Source organism: Rhododendron vialii, chromosome 10a, assembly GCF_030253575.1.
Source record: "Rhododendron vialii isolate Sample 1 chromosome 10a, ASM3025357v1".
Lineage (NCBI taxonomy): Eukaryota > Viridiplantae > Streptophyta > Magnoliopsida > Ericales > Ericaceae > Rhododendron > Rhododendron vialii.
In genome coordinates, this window is record NC_080566.1 from 27,852,270 (window position 1) to 27,876,057 (window position 23,788).

General features: G+C 38.8%; 1 protein-coding gene across 1 annotated transcript; it reads left to right on the forward strand.

The window, feature by feature from the left end:
• Positions 1–1,396: 1,396 nt before the first annotated feature.
• On the forward strand, positions 1,397–7,401 carry LOC131303794 (probable pectinesterase/pectinesterase inhibitor 51). Its single transcript, XM_058330820.1, has 2 exons — positions 1,397–2,776; positions 6,449–7,401. The coding sequence occupies exons 1-2, from the start codon at positions 1,768–1,770 to the stop codon at positions 7,135–7,137; spliced, it is 1,698 nt and encodes a 565-aa protein (XP_058186803.1). The 5' UTR covers positions 1,397–1,767; the 3' UTR covers positions 7,138–7,401.
• The last annotated feature ends 16,387 nt before the right edge of the window (positions 7,402–23,788 follow it).

Consider the following 23,788-nt stretch of genomic DNA (forward strand, 5'->3'; position numbering starts at 1 on the left):
CGTGTTTGTTTTTCACATAGCATGTCAACACATACAACCTTTGCTCACCATGTTCCTTATATTCTCTAAACCTTCGCTTCGGTATCAATAGGTTCATACGGAACCCAACGACCACTATAAAGCCTTAAGCATACCACTATCCTCGTCTAATCATTCAATTATGTACTCAGGCATACTTAAGAACATCCATGCTCAACGATTCTAAGGAAAAAGAAATACCAACGTATACGAACATGTCTCTCTTATTTTGGCTACCAAACCTTATCGGTTAAGAGTTAGGAGATGAGACCACCACCATTGGAAAGTAGATTTCCGGTACATGAATTTCGATATAAAATTTGCCCAAAACAAAATTCGGATGAAAAAGTTATGCTCGTTCGAAGTTTTACAAAAAATGCAAATTTTCCATTTCTTACCGATAGGAGACCAAAATTTCACAAAATGACACTACTGGATAGCGTTTCTACTGGTAGGGCCAAAACTCCTACCAGTAGGACATGGGTTTCCAATGCACGATTTTTAGATTTCACGAGAACAATTCCAACAACGAAACCAACGATCTAGGGCACGATTCAAACACCAAATCAACACATAAACATATAATAGAAGTGAGAAATCCTTACCTCGAAGTCGAAGAATGAAACCCAAGCTTAATCAAGAAAGCTATAGCTCCAAAAACCTTGAATCAACCGAATACTCCTCTTCGAACTCAAACCCACGAATTTCCAAGCTCTAGAATACTTGAATGCGAAAACCTTACGGCGGATTGAGGTGGGTTCGAAGTATTTTAGGGTGTTGGAGTGTGAGAGTTTGAGAGAGAGAGAGAGCGAGAGGAGCCGAGAGAGAGATCGGGAAGAGAGAGAGGATTGGGGATTTTTTTTTTATCCTCTACACCCTCACACACACATATATATACTAGGGCACACATCAATCACACTTGCACTCCCTCCACTTTCAACCCTGTCACATTGACCCCAAATCAAATAAATTCAACAAATTTCTCATTTATTCGATATTCTAATATTAATAAAATCTTTAAACGATTTTTCGAAAATACGGATCTCTACATCTGCCAATGACATAATAATTTTCCTACCTATTTTTAGGAAGGCTCAAATCCATACAATATTTTCTCAACACCTCTGATCACTTTTTAATATTAACAATTTTGACATTTTGACTCAAATTTTGAAAGAAAATCTTAATTAAATAATGTACCAGATTTGGATTAAAAAAAAAGGATACAACATTAAAGAATATGTACGCTAATAAAGCTTTTGGACGGCTCAGATTTCTCTACTCTTTTTCCTCTCACTCGACCACTCTCTTTTCTCTTTCTTTCTTTCTAAAATTTGGTCCGTACAAAAATACCTTAAACAACTGAGATTGCCACGGAGTACCAACGTCCAGTGCACCCAAAACCTTCTCCTCCTCAAGAGGGGCCACTCCCAAGTCCCAACAAAGGCAACAACGACAGTGGAGCAAATTGACATCACCACCCATTCAGCAATCCCGTGAATGCCATCGATCGATCCAGTTCTCCAAATCAGAAACCCCTTTCCTATTCCAGACAGACACACCATCCACCAACGCAAATCATCCCATTCGCAGCATCAACGCAGAAACACAAATAACATCACCGCCCCATTAGCGGAAAAAATCCCGTGAATCCCCATCCGATTCTCCAAATACTCAAAAAAAAAAAACCCCCTCTTTCCTATTCCACTACTCCACACACCTCACTACCTTCCAAAATTTCCCTATAAAATGCATCCAAGGAAACCCACCAAACCTCCACCCTTTTCATTCAAATTCCTTCTCATCGCCATGGCCTCCCTCCTCTTCCTCTCTCTCCTCCTTTTTCTCTCTCTCTCCTCCGCCGTCCGCCACCACCACCACAACAACCATCCTCCATCCCCACCCACCCACTCCCTAGCCTCGGTCCCGCCCGAAATCCACCAGGCATGCACCGCCACCCGGTACCCCGACACGTGCGAGACCTCCCTGGTCCAGTCCAACCACGTGCCGCCCAACCCCACCCCGACCCAAATCATCCAATCCGCCATCTGGGTATCCTCCAAAAATCTCGAAACGGCCCAGTCCATGGTCCGGGCCATCCTGGACTCGTCCGCGGGGAATCTCAACCGCACCACCGCGTCCAAGAACTGCTTGGAAGTCCTCCACAATTCCGAGTACCGGATCAATTCGACGGCCGAGATCCTCCCGCGCGGCAGGACCAAGGACGTCCGGGCGTACATGAGCGCGGCCCTGCTCTTCCAGTACGACTGCTGGTCCGCTCTCAAGTACGCGAACGACACCGACAAGGTGAACGAAACGATGGCGTTTCTGGACTCCTTGATGGGACTGACGAGCAACGCGCTCAGCATGATCAGGTCCTACGACATATACGGAAACGAGACCGGCTCGTGGGCGCCGCCAGTCACGGAGCGGGCCGGGTTCTGGGAGGGGTCGGGCGGCGGGTCCGGGTTGGGATACGACGGCGGGCTGCCCTCGGGTTTGACGGCGGACGTTACAGTGTGCAAGGGGAAGTGTGATTACGGGACGGTGCAGGAGGCGGTGGATAAGGCGCCGGAGAACTTGGTCGGGAAGCGGTTCGTGATAGGGATCAAGGAAGGGGTGTATAAGGAGACCGTTAGGGTGCCGTTAGAGAAGAAGAATTTGGTGTTTTTGGGGGATGGGATGGGCAAAACCGTCATTACGGGGTCGCTGAATGTCGGCCAGCCTGGGGTTTCCACCTACAACAGTGCTACAGTTGGTAAGTGAACGAATTTATTTCACTAAAATATTTGTTCATGAATAATGATTTTCGCACTTTTTTTTTTTATTAGTTCACTCATTTTTTTCTCTTTTATAGTGAAAAAATAAACTCCAAAGCAGTGTTTTAAAGAAAGAATTAATCGGCAGCGATTAATCGGTGACGGGTTTATCTAATTAGGTTTGATTAACGATTAATCACCAATTACTAATTAATATGCACCGATTAATACGATTAGTCCTTGAAGGTGGTCGACCACCTGATTAGCACCTAGCGAAAAAATGAACTATTTTAAAAAAAAAAATTTAAAAGAGTGTTAAAATTATTTCCATTATTCAAAATTCAACGAAAGTACATTTTTTTTCCCGTTATATCATAGTCGTATAGTTTCGCTAATATTTATGCCGATATGTTAACAATGTGAGATATTTTATGTACACAACTTGTCAACACAACAAACCCAAGGATGTAAACACAATCAACGGTTCAGAAAATTTTCGAGTAGCATCCCACCTTGGTGGATAGATTAGAAAAAATATTTTTTGAATTTTTGTAAATATATTTCACCGTGACATTAAATGTTATGGAAGTTCTTTTGGTCCTTTAATATTGTTTCCGTTTGCAAAATCATGGAAATGATGTAGGATTACCAAAATCTAATTTTATGAAATCCTTCCTTATGCATGCTTGAAACAATTAAAAAGGGATTATCTTTATGCATAATTGGCATATATTGGACATTCCAAGAGGAGATGATCTGCGTGTAGTTTTTCGATCTAGATTTTCAGTTTGTAACATTTTTTGAAATGCGTAATGGTTTTGGCAACTCATTTTCTCTATGGGCACGTTATTTTGAATTTTTGTTCTTGTGAAACTGTTTCATACTTGGTAAATTCACATAAACCAAGACAAATTAAAATAAGTATGGTGTAGTAAGGGCCCCTTTTGCCTAATTTTTTAATTAACAACTTTTTGACACTTACTTTTTGATTGTTTTTTCTTAATTGTCTATATTTGGGTATAATTTTTAAGTCATGTCATTCATCTCAACAGAGGCTATCAAAAAAGTATAAAAATATATATCTCAAAGTTGAAAAAACTTAATATAAGAGTGTGTTAGATACACTAAAAGGCGGTATTTCTTGGAAATAGTTGGCTTGTTTGGTGTTTAATTTTTCATGTTTTAATTACAAAGATATATATGTAGAATTTCAAAAATCCATATCCATTTTGTTTAGCTTCTTCTTTTTATTTATTATTTTTTTCAGTGATTTTGACATTTTTCAAATTGTTGGAATTGATTTTGACACTCTCTAAATTTTGGGGAATGCCAAAATCTATTTTTATTTTTGTTTAGAAAAAACAGTATTTCTGACAATGTTTTTTCCCCCCTTCTATTTTGACAGAAACTTTTCATTGTACAGTTTGTGTTAAACAGCTAGTAATCAAACAAAGAAAATCTCTTTTCCCAAAGTAATCATTGCTTTGATTGGTTTAACATTGGAACGTTGACAATATGGATAGAAGGTAAATGTCAGTTTGACTGACGCTGACATTTATGATTAAAATCTTCCTCTAATGGAAACATGCATTACTCTTGAAATCCGGCTATTATTATTATTTTGAGAATGCATAACTTTAAAAGCAATTTTATCTACTCCATTAAATTGTTTCTATTTTGGTCTCTATCATATTCGATCTGATTCCCTCCTATATTCGATATTGTTCTGAAAATCACAAGTTTGCTAATAAAAAAAGAAAGAAATTAAGTTCGATGATGCATTCTTATATACTTCTGTTTTGAACACTTGCCAAAAGTTACAAAAAGTTTGCTCGCTATCAAAAAATTCAAAAAAAATTTCCACAAATTAAAAAAACTCAATGATATCTAGTTACTTTTGAATTTTTTAAGAGTTTTTTTTTTTTTTAAACATGAATGTGTTCTTTTTAAGTTTTCGCTTTGCGTAATTAACAAACTTTTTAGGGGGCATGGAGTAACATTTTTTTTGTTTTTTTTTAAATCATGGAGTAATATTATTAACGCCCCGTTTTTGCTATTTTTTTCATCTATAACTTATCGTCAAAATTAAAGTTCTTTCTCTTACATTAAAACTTTTTCCTACATCCATTTTTCCTTTTGACCTCTCCCCTTTATTTCTCCTATAACTTATTAGAAACAATTTGACTACAAAGATTCCATAACTTTTACCTTAGCGGAAACTCTACTAAGTTAAAAAGATTATTGCTTTGACTATTTTTCCTTTTTCCTCTCTTACTATGATAAAGTGGAGTTGGAACTTCTTTTTATATTAGTATTGAATAGGATTTTTCAATCGGACTAATTTACGCGTCTCCAATTTATTGGGACCAGGTTGGAAAAAGATACTTGTGGATTGATGGGTGTGTGTCATTTTCTAATTGGGGGTGCCTGTTGCCCCTTATAGCATGCATGTTAGGCCAATCTGGACTGTCCATTACCGAGCATGGACGCTCCAGATTAGCCCAACACGCACCCCGGGTATGTCATTTTCCTTCTAGTAGCGTTGTCCCTTTCTTATTCAAATGCATTGAAAAATTCCAAAGTTGACCTTGCAAGTCATGGTAGAAATCAATGCCCATTTCATTGTGGCCAAGTATTCCCAACAGTTCATGTGATCTCTTCCAAAAAGAACAAGACAGTATTCTTAATAGCTTTGTCAGGTCATGCGTGGTAGGACCCAAATTTCCTCCAACCTTGTCTGCCCAGCACTGATCAACGACTCTGTAACATAGACTTGTTTATGTCAAATACTCCCGAAAACTCAACACTTGAATAAGGATACGTGAGTATGCTATGCATGAAAATATGAAATATTGTCTTACGCTTAGCGAAAGAAATATAACAAGTATTCTAAATATTTTTACAAAGAATTTGACGAATCCGATACTTAAGACACATATGAACACCTGGCACATAGATGAAGAGTATAGTTGCCACGACGTAATGTGCACCAGTTTTCCTATCTTGGCATTTGGTCTTTTTTTCGATGTGGCGGTCATAGGTTTTAACACTGAAGAAAACCTCTCCGAACTTGAGGACAAGGGTGTGTACATCTAACCTTTTCTCGGACACCCCAGTGGCTAGGGACCCTCGTGCACTTGGCTGCTCTTTAATTAGACATGAGTGACATGATCTGTGAGTTCTTTAGTCACTTGCTACTGCTGTGCTGCAAGATTGTGTATGCTTAAGAGGAATACTGGTGCAAAACTTTCCTCGGTTTAACGATGTCAATTATTCAAACCGTCTGCGAACATTGGAACTGGAAGAGGATAAAAAAGAAAGAACAAGAAAAGAATGATAGCGGCCAAAACACAGTATTAGTTGAAACCGTAGTGGTAAAACACAATTTTACCTAAAAATTGTCTAGGCTCTGTTCAATCGTCAGAAATATCTTCAAGAAAACAACTCACTGGAAAAGTGAATCAAACAAAAGCAAAGGGAAATATGTGGGACAGAGTCTCATTTCCTGTTAGTAGTTTGCAAGAGAGTTGTGACAATGTAGTCTATTAACTTCCCGCAATACATAATCATGTAAGAACTGAGTACAAGATATTAGCGGAAGGAAACCGTTTCCTTTACGAAAATGTGTTTTCGTAAAGCTTGTTTTGACTCTCTCATTCACTCTGTTGCAGGTGTTCTTGGAGATGGATTCATGGCCAGTGGTTTAACCATCCAGAATACGGCAGGGCCCGATGCTCACCAAGCGGTGGCCTTCCGGTCCGACAGCGATCTATCCGTCATCGAAAACTGCGAATTCCTCGGTAACCAAGACACTCTCTACGCCCACTCCCTCCGCCAGTTCTACAAATCGTGCAAAATCCAAGGCAACGTGGACTTCATTTTCGGAAACTCAGCCTCCATATTCCAAGACTGCCTCATTCTGGTTCGCCCGAGGCAACTCCAGCCGGAAAAGGGTGAGAAAAATGCAGTGACAGCACAAGGACGAACCGACCCTGCCCAAACCACCGGATTCGTGTTCCAAAACTGTGTGGTGAACGGTACCAACGATTACATGGCATTGTACTATAAAAACCCGAAAGTCCACAAGAACTTCCTCGGGAGGCCTTGGAAGGAGTATTCGAGAACGGTTTTCATCGAGTGTAACTTGGAGGCTCTTGTTACTGCCGACGGGTGGTTGCCTTGGAGTGGTGATTTTGCATTGGAGACTCTCTATTACGGCGAGTATAAGAATTCTGGGTTGGGAGCCACTTTGACAGGGAGAGTATCGTGGAGTAGCCAGATACCGGCGGGACATATTTATTCGTATTCGGTCGAGAATTTTATTCAGGGTAAGGAATGGATTCCAACATCTTCTTCTTGATTGATTAATAGGAACTGGTTGCCGATGCATCAATTTGTAGCAGTATGCATACGGGCGAAAGGGAATTTGATTGATGATCCCTTTATCATTTCAAGCTATTAAGAATTGAAATGCTTATGTAGGAATGAAGTTCCAAAATGTTGGTTGGTCACATTCTCAAGATTATGCTATTCATAGGTGTGGCAGCACCCATTGCTAAAGCAAACCATCATATTATAGATTGAAGTTTGCTTATGGATCAGTAAATTTGGGTCGTTTATCTAACGAAACCAATCTCGAACGAGTTTTAATCCGCCAAAACTGAGTTGAGCTTGAGGTTTTTCCGATATATGAGATTACATTTATGTTCTTGTTGGGAATTCGGCCAAATCCAACAAACACACAAAGATAATCAAGAAACAGAAACAAGAATCTCTGGCTCCTTTGGATAGCTCAATTCATGACTGACGTTCTGGAGTGCCGGATCTGCCATCGGAAAATAAACCAAGACGCATAGATTTTTACGTAGTACCCCAATAGATTGTTGCGTACACATCCACGGCTATTACCAGTTTCACTATAGATCGAATAAAGAAAGAGTACAAGTTACATCGGTTGTTGCATATAGCAAGCACTTATAACCTTAAGGTTTTTCATCACCAAATTACCGTAATACCACCGCTGTTTAAGTTTTGGAAGCGCAGCCCCAAGCCCCAAGCCCCCACGACCTGACCAGGCATGTTGAACTCAGAACCCTTAGCGAAGCGTGACCAAATCGAATCGGATCTTCACAATCTCAACACTTCTGTTAGTGGTAGACATCCCGGGGAATATTGCATGTCCAATTCTCCATTTTGGTGATAAGGAATAAGCCTTGAAAGTCACATCCAATGAACAAGGAAAAAGCAGAAAATATAGAAATGAATGACAAAGATACCTGATCACATGGATTACTTTTTACCCATGCTTCTTAATGGGACAATGACAATTTGGCAATTATGTGCTTCCGTGACTTGAAAGATCACTTGAGGGTATGTATGGTCACAAGCAAAACAGGGAAGCTTCAAAGTTCTCTTTCACTTCACTTATTTTCCCATCATAAGACTTTCAATTGGCAAAGCTTGCTTTTTAAGCATGGGGAAGTGGTTGCTTTTTCTATGCAAGCTGATGCAAATAGAAAACACTTCCTTGTTTATAAAGGTTGTCAATATTGGGGAAGGGCTTTCTATTTCTTTTTGTTGAAGTTATGGATAGTTTTTAGCTTTTCATTGCTCTAACCAAGGATGTAAACAAATTGAGTCGTCCATGAATAGCGCACTGTCAACTCGTCCGCGCGAGTTCTATTCATCAAATCAACATGCACAAGTCAAAGTTCTAGGCTCGTTTACTGAGCAAGCTAAGCTCAAGAAACAATAGCTCACCTTGAGTATTTCGCAGATGGGCGATACGTGTATATGATTTGTAATTATGTTGTTATACTTGGTGTTTCCGTGTTTGTGCAAGTTCATGTGCATTGCCTTATGAAAGTTCATGTGCTCGAGACATGTTTTTTGTCCGTCTCTATATGCATGCATGTCAATCAAAACTTGAATTTTTTTTTTTTTTTTTGCACGGCCCCTTTATTGGAAGGAGTCGAGCCGAACTTGAATCCTCCACTCAACCCAATGGAGTCCAACTACTTAACTACTCGACTCGACTCCACTCGGAGATGTCTCACCTCGCCCACTTGGTAGCCCTAGATGACTAGCTAGCAGGTGGTCCTATATAGCTAAATAATTCTCGGTTTCACATACGGCTACGAAAGCATGGGTCCAAAGACAAGAAGGGTAGATACGAGATGAAGTCATGGAGACCTATATCTATTCTCACATGCATGTTGCTGAAAATACAGTAATATTTGGTGATGTTGATAGTGGCCTGCCAGCTTCTATGTGATCACGAGTTCATCTTAAACAACACGTATTTTGGATACGAAACTAGCTTCATCCTATTCTATGCATAGGTCAATGGCATGTGACCAAATAGTAATGTCACAACTTAAGCAAATACTATACCATTGGACTGAGTTTACAACTGCCACAAATAAGGGGGCCTTTGGGGGACAATTTCTCTTAAGATTTTTAATTTTAGATTTTGAATTATAGCCTGAGTAGATAATGAATTTGTGCAAGTGTTTGGATGGAATTGGGGGATGGTGTTGTCCAGTAGTGTGCGCAGCACGGTACTACGCACCTCCCAGCCGTCGGATCTTGCATTCAACGGCTCAGATCTGATCTCGGCATAAACAGCTCTCTATCATTGGTTGCCGAGATGAGATCCGAGCCGTCTGATGCACATTTCGACGGCTCGGAGGTGCGCAACACGGTGCTATGCACCTCACTGTATAGCACCAACCCGCGCGAAGTCCGTTTGGATGATACGTGCATAATAAATTTTGCATTAAAGTAGTGTTTGGATAAAATCTGAATACTCTGCCTGTCCCTCAAAGATAGTCCCACGACAAAAAGACATTCAGTTTGTGATCAATAAAAAATTAAAGTATTTATGTGCATGAGTTTATAGATTTCTAGACTCCAAATTAATGATCTCAATTAGTTCTTTAAGTTGATGTCAAGAAATTCGAAAAAATTATGGACACAAGTACTTCAATTTACTTGTTGATAGGAATATTACACGTCTCTTCATAGTGGACTAACTTAATTTACGGGATGGAGGGGAGTAATAGATTCTAAGTTGATTTTTGACATGTGGACCTTGGTTCCAAGGAAAGTAATTTCATGCAAATATTGAGAGGGATATCAGGGGCGTTTGGAAGCCAATTTTCTTTCTAACTAGCATTTTGGATTGTGAATTCTATATATTTAAATTATGGTCTGAATAGAATATGTATCTTATGATGTGAGATGGGTGCATAATAGATTTTGTGATAAAGTAGTGTTTGGGAGTATAATTATTATTTTTAACACCGGAAGGGTAAGAGAGCACTTTCACTTACCACTTCCATTAAACAATTGCTAACTAGGAAGGGGTGTGAGGACCTTCTTAAACACACACACACACTTAACCCAAACTCCCAATGAGTTAGTTTTTTTATCATGTTGTCCTTGGTTATTTATTATTTTGGCATTATAATGTTCATAAATACCGTTTAGATAGTCTTAATTAAAATATCATTTGGTCCTTCCACTTCACTAATACTTGTGTCTCACATCTGAAAGTTTTCAATATTTTGTTTTTCTGAGCATAAAGTGTCAAATGTTGCCTTTAAAATTTTTGTTATCATTTTGGCATAAATCTGCAACATAATATTATTTCATGACAAAGATATATAGAACATAAAATCAAAGGAGGCGGAGATCAAATTCTTACTGCAGGTTAGGCACTAACTGGTGGTTCCTTTTGCAGCCTTGGGGAGGTGTTTGTACCATAACTGAGATTTCCTTTTTACCCGTCGATTGGACGACACGTGGCAAGGGTAAACATGGGCAAGTAAAAGAATAGAATGGACTCACCTTAATAATTTAGAATGGAAGTAAATCGATGATGAAACTATAAAAAGTCTTGTCCGTCGATTGGCCTACACGTGGCATATTTCTATGGCCCTTTGGACCATCGATCAAGTGACAGGTGTCAAAAGGAATTAAGTCCCATGATTCCACGATTAAAGAGGATGCTAACCGCAATTAACAAAACAGTTTTCCTGACGTGGGCATGATCGGCAGTTGAAGAGGGTTCTTCATCAGAATTCAAAGGAGTTTTCAACTGCTACTTTTGAGGGAAGATTTGAATCCAAATTCATAGAAGCCTATTTAAGTACAAGTTAGTAGCAGTTTCAAGACACACAAACAATGCCAATCAGGCCTTTATCTTTTCTTTTCTAGGAGTAGAATTAACTTGTAATTGTTCACTCGATCATCTCGATTGATTGTTCTTCTACTTTGAGGGTTAATAAAGTCCATTTTGTTAATCTTCTTCCATACTTCATCCACTTCATTATTTGTTTCCAAAGAAGTCCTGAAATACGGCAAGGAACCAAACTCCACTTTTCACACCCACATTCCAGCAAGCTTACGATACAATTTCCCGTCGATTGGAGAGAAAACAAGAATTTTGGTAACAATTTTGGCGCTAGAAGGATGGCTCGTTACTAATTTGGAAGTGAGCAATGGCACCAAAGACTAGGAATCAATTGCCAACAGATGGCAACAATGACAACAATTCTGCCAATGCTAATGGTGGAAGTGATGCAAATGGAATCAATACTATGAATCCGGACCAGAGGAGTCCAGAAGGTGGCCAACCAAATGGTCCAGAGATCGAGTCATTTGATTTGGTCCAAAAATTTGCAAGAGTTTTAAATGATCCAGAAAGTGAAGTAGCCAAAACTTTGATGGCTATGTTTAAGGCAGCAGCGGCACGAAATCAACCAACGGTGGAAGTCCCAGTTAACGTAAACGTTAACCCTGGACAAACCAGTGGATATACCAACCGTAGTACTGAAGTACCTTCTACACAGGTATTTGATAATCCAACTTTTGAAACTGTTTTTACTGGCATGAATAGAGTCCGAAATAATATTAACAATGGTCAAAATCAGAGTTTTTATCAAAGTATACCAACTATTGTTTCTATGAGAACAGAGACTGGAAATATTGGAAATAATGCCCATGGCGGGCAAAATATTTATGCAAACATTTTTAGGAATGATAATAGGAACATTCCAAATATGGCTAATGGTGATCCAAATCTTTATGGGTACGATCCACCAAACATAAGAAGACAAGATTATCCATATGGGTATGATATTAGACCTGAAATCCTTTTCCCTCCAAATCAAACAGGAAGGATTCAGGAGCCTTATTTAAGGGCTCAACTCAAGAATATTATGCAAGACATGTATGGTCCTGGATTACGAAGAATTGAAAAACCTATGTTTAAAAAACCGTATCCAAATTGGGTTGATAATGTGCCTTTCCCTAGGCATTATAGAATTCCAGATTTAGTTCTTTTCAATGGAGAGGAAAATTAGTCGACCATAGAGCATGTTGGGAGATTTTACCTACAAATAGGTGAAGCAGATTTGGATGAGGCTCTAAAATTAAAGTTGTTTCCTCATTCTCTTACTAGAACTGTTTTTTCTTGGTTTATTAGTCTGCCTCCAAACTCTGTTCATTCTTGGAGAGAAATGGAAGAACAGTTTCATACTCAATTATTTAGGCATGCACCAGAAATTTCAGTAGCAGACTTGGCTAAAATCAAACAAAAGCCTTCAGAGTCTATTGAACAATATATGAACAGATTCAAAAAGATTAGGAATCAGTGTCATTTTTACATCCCCGAGTCTGAAATAGTGAAGATAGCCCAGGAAGGGCTTGATTATGATTTTAAGAAACACTTTATTGGAGCTGAATTCAGAGATTTATTTGATTTTACTTCCAAAGCCATAGGATATGAGGCTATTCTTATGGAAGGGGAATACAGGAAAAGTAAATCATTTGGTACATATTACCAAGATATAGAGGGGGACGTAGAGATTGATGTTGCCCAAGTAATTGAAAAAGCACCAATTGTATGTGACACTTTAACAAAGGCTGAGAAGCTTGTGAATATGCCTTCATCTCATCCAAATAGGAAAAATCAAGCAAATTTTAGACAATACTCATTTGATTTGTCCAAAGCTGATCAACTATTTGATGAACTAATTAATCAAAAGTTCTTAACTTTGTCACCAGGGCATATGATTCCTCCTGAAAAAGATAGAAAAGGAAAAGATTACTGTAAGTGGCACAATTCTTTTAGACACAATACTAACAATTGTGTTACATTTCGAAATTGTGTGCAGGACCTAATCCAGAAGGGCCTGTTACAGTATGCTAAGGGAAATAAAGAAGTGATGGGTATTGATATTGATTCTTTTCCTTTGGTGGAAGTCAATATGGTGACGGCCAGATTGAAGAAAGGGAAAATGGCATCTCAAACTGAAAGAAGGATTCAAGAAGAAGAAGAAATTATGGAAGAAGAAGAGGAAGTTCAAGTGAGGCAGAAATTTGAGAATTATTTCTGTTTAAGATGTGATGAGGAGATCAAGAAAGGGGAAGAGATTATTGCAGAAAAAGAGTACAATGGTACCTATGCTAAAGGTTCCATTAGATTCAATACTATGGGAAGTAGTGATTTACAGATTTATGTAGGTCCAAAGTTGATTTTTGAAGGTGAAGACCCTAGGATTTTTATACCTTCTGAATCACTCAAATGGTACGGGGAAGATGATGGTCCATTCCTATTTAAAGGATATCCTGTGATTCCAGCACTACCTGGGACACCAGATGCAAGTCTAATTTATCCACCTTCATTTATGAATGGAAGGGGAAGAGGTTTTTACCCAAGGGGTGTAAGATCAAGAGGAAGAATGCCTTTTGTCAGAGGTGGATATCAAGGAAGGATGGTAATTCCACCAAATATCGAGCATCATAGGTGGGATACAGTGAGACATCCTAAATTACCAAATGTAAAGGAATTCGAGCCCATTACCAACACTCAGAAAAGGAGGTTACAAAAGAAGATTTCAGAAAGAGAAAGGAGGGACCAACAGATAATGATGGATTCAACACAATGGCCAGAAATAAAGGCCAGACCAGTTCTAAATCAGGCAGCCCCTATGGTTTGGACCAGGGAGTCAACTATACCAGTTTCAACAATGCCTAAACAGAAAGCAAAGGAGGTAGAAAAACTTGGGGGGCAAACAATCAAACCAACCATTACTCAAAGGCTTGGGGGGCAAAGCTCAAGTTCTTCCCCTGCTCTATCGATTAAGGAGCAAAAGGCAGAATTCAAGAAGAGCTTAAAGAAGAAAATGGAAGAATTTCAACAAGTATTGTTAGAAGATGATGAAGATGATGATCTTTTGTCAGTTAACAGTTCAGATATGATGAAAGAAGATTTCAAAGATGACAAGAATGAAGTGGACTCTCAAAAGTCTACCACCTTTGGCTAAGCACTGGATACAATCCAATTCGGGTCAGTTTCCCCTACTAGAGTTCATTGCAACATGATTTTAGTTTTGCCAAAAACTTTTCAGGCAAAACCTAATCAGCCCACGAGTTTAGAAGGGGATGTTGAAGACAAAACAGATGCTATAGTAAAAATAAATGAGCAGAAAGAAGACTTAAAAAAGAAGTCTATTCAAATTGAGAAAGACACAAAAGGAAAAGATGTGGTTGTCTTGAGGACTCCTGAAGATGCTTTGGTCAGGCATTTAAAGCCATTATACATTATGGTTCACATCAATGGGCAACCTATTAATAAGGTTTTGATTGATAATGGAGCTATAGTAAACATCTTGCCTTCGAAAATGATGAAAATTTTGAACAAAAATGAGTCAGACTTGATCCCAACAGAAGTGACAGTTGGAAATTTTGCAGGAGGATGTTCACCTGCTAAAGGTGTGATTTCTTTGCAATTACAAATTGGAAACAGAAAGATGAACACTACTTTCTTTGTTATTGATTCTTCCTCCAATTATAATGCCTTGTTAGGCAGAGATTGGATTCACATAAACGGTTGTGTTCCCTCTTCTTTACATCAGGCATTAATATTTTTGAAACAAGGAGAGGATAAAGAGATCGACGGAATGGAAATTTTCTGGGCAGATAAACATCCATTCAACGCAGATACCAACAACGTGGAGGCAGGTCTATATGATGAAGACTTATGGCCAATCAAATTTGAAGGTTCAGAAGTGAAGTCGATAGGGGTAAGCCTTACTGAAAGCCAATTCCTTAAATACATGACAAATGGTTTTAAGGAAATAAGTGGAGATTTTGTTAGACCTAACATGATACTGAGGTCTAGTGGTTCTAAATCAAATGTTTCTCATGATGAGTGACAATCTGAGCCATGTAAATGAAGAGTTAGCTACTTTAAAAGCTACTTTTAAGATATTATTTTCTTTCATTGTATCTAGGAAATTAGAGGCTGATGAGCCTATTTCTTGTAATTGGGCAGACTGTGTAGTAGATGATAGTCCTTTGACTTTTAAGGAATTGACTATGGAAGATCTTGAAGCTGCTCCTGCTAAACTGGATGATTATAAAGCAGAAGTAAAAGATCCTTTAGAGGATTTTAATGTAGGAACAAAGGAAAATCCTAGAATTCTTCATGTATGTGCTGCTTTACCTGATGAAATGAAGGATCGTTTGAAGTACTTGTTGTCTGAATTCAAAGATTGTTTTGCTTGGGATTATCCTGACATGCCTGGTTTGAATAGATCATTGGTTGAACACAAAATTCCTATTAAAGAGGACTTTGTTCCATATCAACAAATTCCAAGACAGATGACACCGGAAGTTCAAAGAGAAGTAAAGAAAGAAATGGAACGATTATTTAAGGCCAAATTTATTAGGCCTGTTAAATATGTTGAATGGATCTCAAATATTGTTCCTGTAATTAAGAAAAATGGTAAGGTAAGAATATGCATCGATTTTAGAAATTTAAATACAGCATCACCGAAAGATGAGTATCACATGCCTGTTGTAGACCATTTAGTGGATGCAACCGCAGGCCATCGATTTCTTTCTTTTATTGATGGTTATTCTGGGTATAACCAAATATTTATTGCAGAATAAGATACACACAAAACTGCATTTAGATGTCCAGGATATATTGGATTGTTTGAATGGATTGTTATGGCATTTGGATTAAAAAAAATGCAGGAGCAACTTATCAGAGAACAATGAATGTGATTTTTCATGACCTAATTGGAAGGTTTATGGAAGTTTACATTGATGACATAGTAGTAAAATCACATACATTTGATGAGCATATAGACTATTTAAAGCAAGTCTTGATGAGGATGAGACAATACAAGTTGAAAATGAATGCAATGAAATGCGCTTTTGGAGTTACTGTTAGAAACTTTTTGGGATTTCTGGTTCATAAGAAAGGGATTGAGATTGATAAAGATAAGGCCAAAGCTATAATAGAAGCACAGCCTCCAACAAATAAATAAGAACTCCAACAGCTTTTGGGACAGGTAAATTTTCTCAGGAGATTAATCTCCAATTTATCTGGAAAAACTCTTGCTTTTTTCCCACTTTTAAAGTTAAAGTCTCAGAAAGATTTTAAATGGGAAAAAGAACATCAGAAGGCTTTTGAGTTTTTGAAGCAATCATTGGTAAGGCCTCCTGTTCTGATGCCACCAATAATTGGAAAACCTTTAAAATTATATATCTCAGCAAGACACCAATCGATTGGTTGTCTTTTGGCTTAAGATAATGAAAGTGGTCATGAACAAGCCATTTATTATCTTAGTAGAAGATTAAATGAATGTGAGATAAAATACAAGCCTATTGAAAAGTTATGCTTGACATTGTATTTTTCTGCCATCAAGTTAAGATATTACATGTTACCATCGATGGTACATGTAATTGCACAAACAGATATCATTAAATATATCTTAACAAGACCCATATTAAGAGGCGAACAAGGAAAATGGTTGTTATCTTTAATAGAATATGATTTACAGTACGTGTCTCAAAAGGCAGTAAAAAAGGCAAGCTTTAGCTGATTTCGTAGCTAATCATCCTAATATGTTATTGGAAAAGGATGAATTTGAGATACATATGATTGAAATAAAACCATGGAAATTGTCATTCGACGGTTCTAAAACTGATAGAGGGGTTGGAGCAGGCATAGTTTTTACATCTCCGAAAGGGGAATTTTTACAGTTCTCTTTTCAGTTAGATGAAAGCAGGATTTTGACCAATAATCAAGCTGAGTATGAAGCTTTGATTATCGGTTTAGAGATTGCAAAAGAATTGACTATGAGCAAAAATCACCAAAATTGAGAAGTCAATTGAGAATAAAAGAGGATCGATGTGCAACCATCCCACAAAAGTTTAATTTATAAAAGAAAAGATTAACAACGGTTCAGTTTCTGAGCAGTAATCAAAGCAGTTATTACGCATGATCATCCCCACTATCAGGAAGTGGAGGAGAAAACGGTTGGTGTTTCCCATGGAATGTCATTGGTTTATCCCATCGATAAAGAAGTTAATATGTAGCCACGATTTATATCCACTATCAAGGAACAGAATAATCGGTTAATGGTTTTATGATTTCCTATGAAGTGACCCTATCAATAAGGTTGTTCCAAATGCAAAGAGGAAAACAGGCAAGGTTTGGAATTCCCTATCGATTCTGGACAGGAGTCAGTCAAAGATCCTTGTAATTTTGAGAAAAAATACAGGAATTAGATAAGCATATTCAAAATTTCAAACAAATGTTCTTAAGACAAAGCCTGAAAAGTAGGCTAAACATTACAAGGAAGTAAAAGATGCAACTAAAAGATGCCTGAAATATATAGGCCAAGATTATAGTTGTACTATACAGACTAATTAATGGTTCTTAGACTTAACTTCCAAGAACAACTTGGAAAAATAGCTCCACTTGCTATTTGTAGCATTGTATTTTTCCTGATATTTCAAAAGGTCAGTGTTGGCCATTGTTATGATGGTTTTAGTCCCTTGCTCATCACAGGAGATCTTGGATAATTCATGACTGATCAGCTCTTTCCGTGCTAATAGAACTTTCTATTGGTCATCAAGTTGACTCAAACGGGCAAGAAGGGCAGCCTTTTCATCTTCAATTTGCTGTAATTCATCCTTCAGCTGATGCATATTGCTCCCCATTGTGTTCAATTTGGTTGAAATGGCTACAAATTGATCGAGAGTATCTTGTTTGTTCTTCATTTCTTTCTGACAATAGGCTGCTACTGTCAAACTCTCATTTACAATTGAGCCAAACTCCTCAAGTTTGATTTGCTCAGATAATGGGAAAACCTTCTTGGATATCAAATGATTCATACAGCTAGTAAAAGTTGTAGTGTGATCAATGGTAATTTCTAACAAAGGAAGCTCAAGCAGTTCAAAAAAGGTTTTCATCTCATTCTTTGTCTCTTCACTAAGCTCAGAGGAAGGTGGAGGAGTCAAAGATTCAGAAAACTCAAAAATGGACCTTGAATAGAACTCAGAATATCTCTTAGTTTTAGTCAGCATAAGGTCCAAGTCAGAGGTTGGTGTATTGGCTGTCAAATCTGTATCAGCCCTATCAACAGATGAAGGATAAGCTATTGGGGTCGTGGGTTTGATGGTCAAATCTGGGGTATTGATTTCCATTTTAGTATATGGCTGCTTTGGGACTTCAGTAGCCTTAATCGATGGTTCCATAGGCTCTGACATCATTTCTCCTTGAATAGGAGAATGAACTTCTGATTGTTCAATAAGAGGTTCCGGCACTCTTTCTCCTTGAACAGGAGAATGGACTTCTGGTTGCTCAACACTAAAAGTCTCCTTTTCTACAAGGGGTTCAATTTCCAGAGTCATAGGAGAATTAGGTACTGAACTCAAAATGAGCTCAGTAATAGGATCAAATGGTAAAACCTCTGGAAAAGCTGATTTGTTTCCCATGTCAGAAATTTTGGCACCTTCGTCCGAAATTGATGCTGGACATTTAAAGGTGAAGGGGTATCAAATGGGAGATCAAGTTTATTGACAAAAGAAGAATTGACAGGAGTTAACAGCTTTATAATCGAACCTTTGTCTTTATCACCTTCATCATCTGATTGAGGTGCCAGGTGAAGTTTTCTCCTTGTTTTCTAAATGTAAAAGAAAAGAAATGAATCAATAAAGGACTGATACCTGATATCTAAAGTCCAAAAAATGAGATTCTTACCCTTTTAAATGTTACCAATATCTCTGAGTCTTCAGCTATTTCTGACAGACTTGTCTGTCGATCGGGTAAGTTAAGTCCTTTCATTGCATCTGCCATAAGTGGGGGATTTCGCAATGTACTTTGGACTTGAGAGCTCCTAGTTCTTTTCTTGGAGGGAAGGAAAACCTCAGGTTGCTTCCCTTTATCCTGACCTCTTGGACCTTTTGGTTTAGAAACAGGAACCTTTTTGGAAACTGAAATTCTGAGAAATCATTAGTAAGAATGTAATACTCATGACTACAAAATAAAGGGTGATTTCATAGAGGATACCTAGCAAGGAATCTTCAGGGTCAAGTTTCAAGAGACAGTTACTCAAATCTTTGTTGAATATGGTAGGCTTAATACAATCCCAAAATAGCTTGAATTCTGAAGTGAAAGAAGGATCGGCCACAAAACTCGCAAGTTGGAAATTGGCCTTGATACCTTGAAATTGACCAATCAGTTCCGTAATCAAGGAAGTTTGAGTCACATTTGGCCTTGTTTTGGCCAAATCCTTAATCCTTGGATGAGTATGAGGGACAGGGATTCCCTGTGCCAAGCCAAATTGTCTAGCACACTGATTTGGCATATAAACTTCAAAACTATAGTTGGAGAAGCGTGTAGTTGATGGAGAGAATCCTATCGATAGGAACCTCGAGATCAAGATACTAGCCCAAAATTCATTGACTGTTTGAGCTGGAACTAGAAATTTGAGGATGGGTTCTATCCTTTGTGATGCTGAGTAATGGCAGTTCTTAAAAGGGAGCCAATTAGGTAATTCTTCAAAAACAGGGCTATAAAAAGCCTTAAGTACCTCTTAAAGGATGAGTCCTCATGTTTGGGTTCATGGGCTAAAAAGTATTCCGCATAGCTCAAACATTCACCCCCATTTTTCCTCTTCGGATAATAACTCGTGGGCTTAAGAAATCGAAAATATGCATACAGCCATGCTTGGAGGATCCAGAAAGGACCACCACAATTACTGGTGATTTTATTCTGTGTGAATGTCCACAATCCTTTATACAATGTCCCTAGCACAAAGGGAGCTAATGCAAGCTTTGCATCTTGAGCTAGGCAAATGGCTAAGCGAAAATATTCCTTGGTAATCTTCAAACCAGACACACATAGCACATATTTGTTGAGCCAATACAAGTAAAATGCTACTTTTTCAATAAATGATGGCTCTCTGAGATCAGAAGTACAAAAAATGGATATAAAATATGCATAACTCCATGAGTTATCAGAGACCTCAAACGGTGGATCACAAGGGTGATGATCCAAGGCAACATTAACTTCTGCACCCATACTCGATAGGCCAGTCAAATGAATGATGTCCAAAACAATGAGACTCATGGGGCCATTTGGAAAAACAAAAGCATTGGATGAAACAGACCAAAAACAAGCAGCAGCAGCAATCAAATTAGGGTTAAATTCAAAGGCATGTGTAGATAGGTCTATAGCTTCATAAATTCCCATTGCATGCCACAAGAGATGTAAGTAGCTCTTCATACGATCAACCTACTTTGTCCAAGATGGGAACACAGTGGGCCATGATCGAATGGTTCCCCTGGTATTCCAACCAGTACGATGGAGACCTGGGAGCGAAAGGAGCAAAGGTTCGTCGAAATTCACCGAATAATATGTCGGTAGTGAGTCAGGGGAGTTTGAAGAGTAAATAGGACCCAATATGAATTTGGAGGGGTAATTGACTACAGAAATAAAATAAAGAGGTAACTGGGGTGCCTCCCTTAGGCATTGAGGGTACCTTGGAAGATAGGACTCTGTTGGGGTTTCAGTTTTCTGGGAACTCGATTCTTTCTTCTGGGTTGACCGAGGAGTCGATGACTTGGAAGAAGCCTTGGAAGCCATTGCTTTGCTTTGAGAAGCTTTTTTGGGCGCCATCGATTCCGGAGTTGATGGTTTGTAACGGTGCCCTAATTTTTATAAAGAAAGGGCATATATACGTTGGGAGAACCCTGTGTGTTAACCACGCCTTTTGAAAAGGTAAAGGAATTATTTATTCGAGTTAAATAATTTTTAACTCAAACAAATAAGGGGGGCATTGTTTGTACCATAAGTGAGATTTCCTTTTTACCCGTCGATTGGACGACACGTGGCAAGGGTAAACATGGGCAAGTAAAAGAATAGAATGGACTCACCTTAATAATTTAGAATGGAAGTAAATCGATGATGAAACTATAAAAAGTCTTGTCCGTCGATTGGCCTACACGTGGCATATTTCTATGGCCCTTTGGACCATCGATCAAGTGACAGGTGTCAAAAGGAATTAAGTCCCATGATTCCACGATTAAAGAGGATGCTAACCGCAATTAACAAAACAATTTTCCTGGCGTGGGCATGATCGGCAGTTGAAGAGGGTTCTTCATCAGAATTCAAAGGAGTTTTCAACTGCTACTTTTGAGGAAAGATTTGAATCCAAATTCATAGAGGCCTATTTAAGTACAAGTTAGTAGCAGTTTCAAGACACACAAACAATGCCAATCAGGCCTTTATCTTTTCTTTTCTAGGAGTAGAATTAACTTGTAATTGTTCACTCGATCATCTCGATTGATTGTTCTTCTACTTTGAGGGTTAACAAAGTCCATTTTGTTAATCTTCTTCCATACTTCATCCACTTCATTGTTTGTTTCCAAAGAAGTCCTGAAATACGGCAAGGAACCAAACTCCACTTTTCACACCCACATTCTAGCAAGCTTACGATACAATTTCCCGTCGATTGGAGAGAAAACAAAAATTTTGGTAATAGGAGGTCTCAAATAGAAGAGCGCAGATAGCTCCAACACATCCTAGAGATCGATTCAGAGCAGAGCCAGATCACACCCCATGCCACAGTACTCCTAAATTATCATATCATTAATTTCTTTCCTGAAATGCAAATTTTCCAAAACAATTGCTATTCGACCCAGGCGATTATGGAAAGCAAGCCTATGGAATGATGATCTCCTGACAAATATTATTAGACGAGACGAGATATTGAAGTATAAATATCTTCAACAGTTCTTCTACTATTTTTTTTTTTTTGTGAGAAAAAAAAAAGGTTAGGAAAAGGAAAAAGTGAGGACGTAGTTAGGGTCAATTATGGGATACTCCCAAAGTATCATGTGGCACTCACCTTACTTTTCGCAAATAATTATGGGATACGACCGTCGCTCATTGTCTTTCAACCATCTAACAAAGTGAAACGATGAATAATTACTCGGTAGTTAGCTAGGTACGTTCGTAGCTTTCCTCCCACTTCTTGTGTAGAGATTGATTGGTAATTCAGACCAGCACCAGAAAGTATAAAGTGTCCACTTTCTTTTCACAAAATCTAAAAGGGGCCTATCTCATATATAGAAGCCCATAGTGGATTTTGCACTATGTTTTTCAACTCTCACTGTCGTTTCTCCACATGCTCTTCCGCTTGGAATCCGGACATCTTATTTTGTGCCATGAAAGTGATGAGCAGCTGAAGTTTCTAATATCCACCGCGTTCAACTTCAATTCCTCCTATCTATACCTAGTGCGAAGGTTCTCTAAAAAAACAAAAAAGAAAAAAGAAACACCTAGCCACCATTTGTTTCGATGTAAAATGATTTTCAAGAAAACAAACTTCAATTTTTTATTTTTTGTTGTTTGGTTGACATTTAAAATTTTTTCAGACATCGACAAAATAATGTAGAGAGATCTAAGAATAAAGGAATTGAACGTAGGTCAGGATTGACGATTGATAAGCACCCAATAATGTAATTCTTGGTGCTTAAAGTTCTTTTATATGTTGCTTTCCTTTGAATAAAATGTTGTTTTTAGGCGATATTGCACGTAAGGTAGTTTTAATAGTGTTTCAGGCAAACCACAAGAATAACCCTCGAGGGTGTCTGTAGACACCCCAATCTGGGCTTCCAGATTAGTTTACTTACGATTTTTGATTTCCCGATGATGAAATGGATCAAGAACACCCCGGGAATGATAGCGTGTTTGAGCTTTGAGTGTTTGCAAAACCCTTGAACCTAACCTACCCTAAGCCACTTCAAAAACCAAAAACCCTACTGGTCCGCGCCAGGGCGCAACCATCCTGCGCCGAGGCGCACCATCGCGCGCCCGACTCACTCCGTCGCGCGACAGAGCGCCAGGGCGCACCATCGCGCGACAGACTCACTCTGTCGCGCGACGGTCCAACCCACCACCAATCTTTCTGAAGGAGGACAGTTGGCCACCAATGCAACTCTCAGCCAACCTCGTGGACTGACTGAACTCCTTTCCTGGCACCAACTAGATCCACCATCTCCCCCTATATATACCCCCAATGGTTATTCTTTCAAAGGGTTACCAAATTTTAAGCCCAAAGAAGGATTACACTCACAATCCTCCATTTTCACACTTCAACCATCCAAGAAAAAAGCTTGTTCTTTGCTTCTACCACTCAAACTCCTCAATCAAGCCTTCAAACATCAAAGTTCAAATACCTTTCAAACTCAAAACCGAAGGTATAGCTTACCTTTGTTCTATTTTGTGTTCTGATCCCTGAGGGGGGTGGCAGGGCCAAGGCTGGTAATCAATACCAGTCCTGGTCCTAAAGCTGGCAAGGTTTCAAAAACCGTCGTGGTACGAATCAGCGCGCGACGAACCCACTCACGCGCGCGACTGTCCTAGTCTGTGCTTGCTGGTCCGCGTGGGGATTGGTTCCTACTGTTTTGTGCTTTATTATGTTATAGATCACTGTTAAGCATGATAAAAATTAGTTTACTGCTTTCCTTAGTAGAAACTGCTAGTTTGTAGTTCAATATGAGTTTCTGCTATTTTGGAGTACCTTTGGGATCATTCTGGACCTGTCCCAGAACCCAGAAATGTGTAAACCAAGCACTGGTCTGGTTGCGCCAGGGCGCGACCATCCCGTGCCAGGGCGCACCATCGCGCGCCAGAC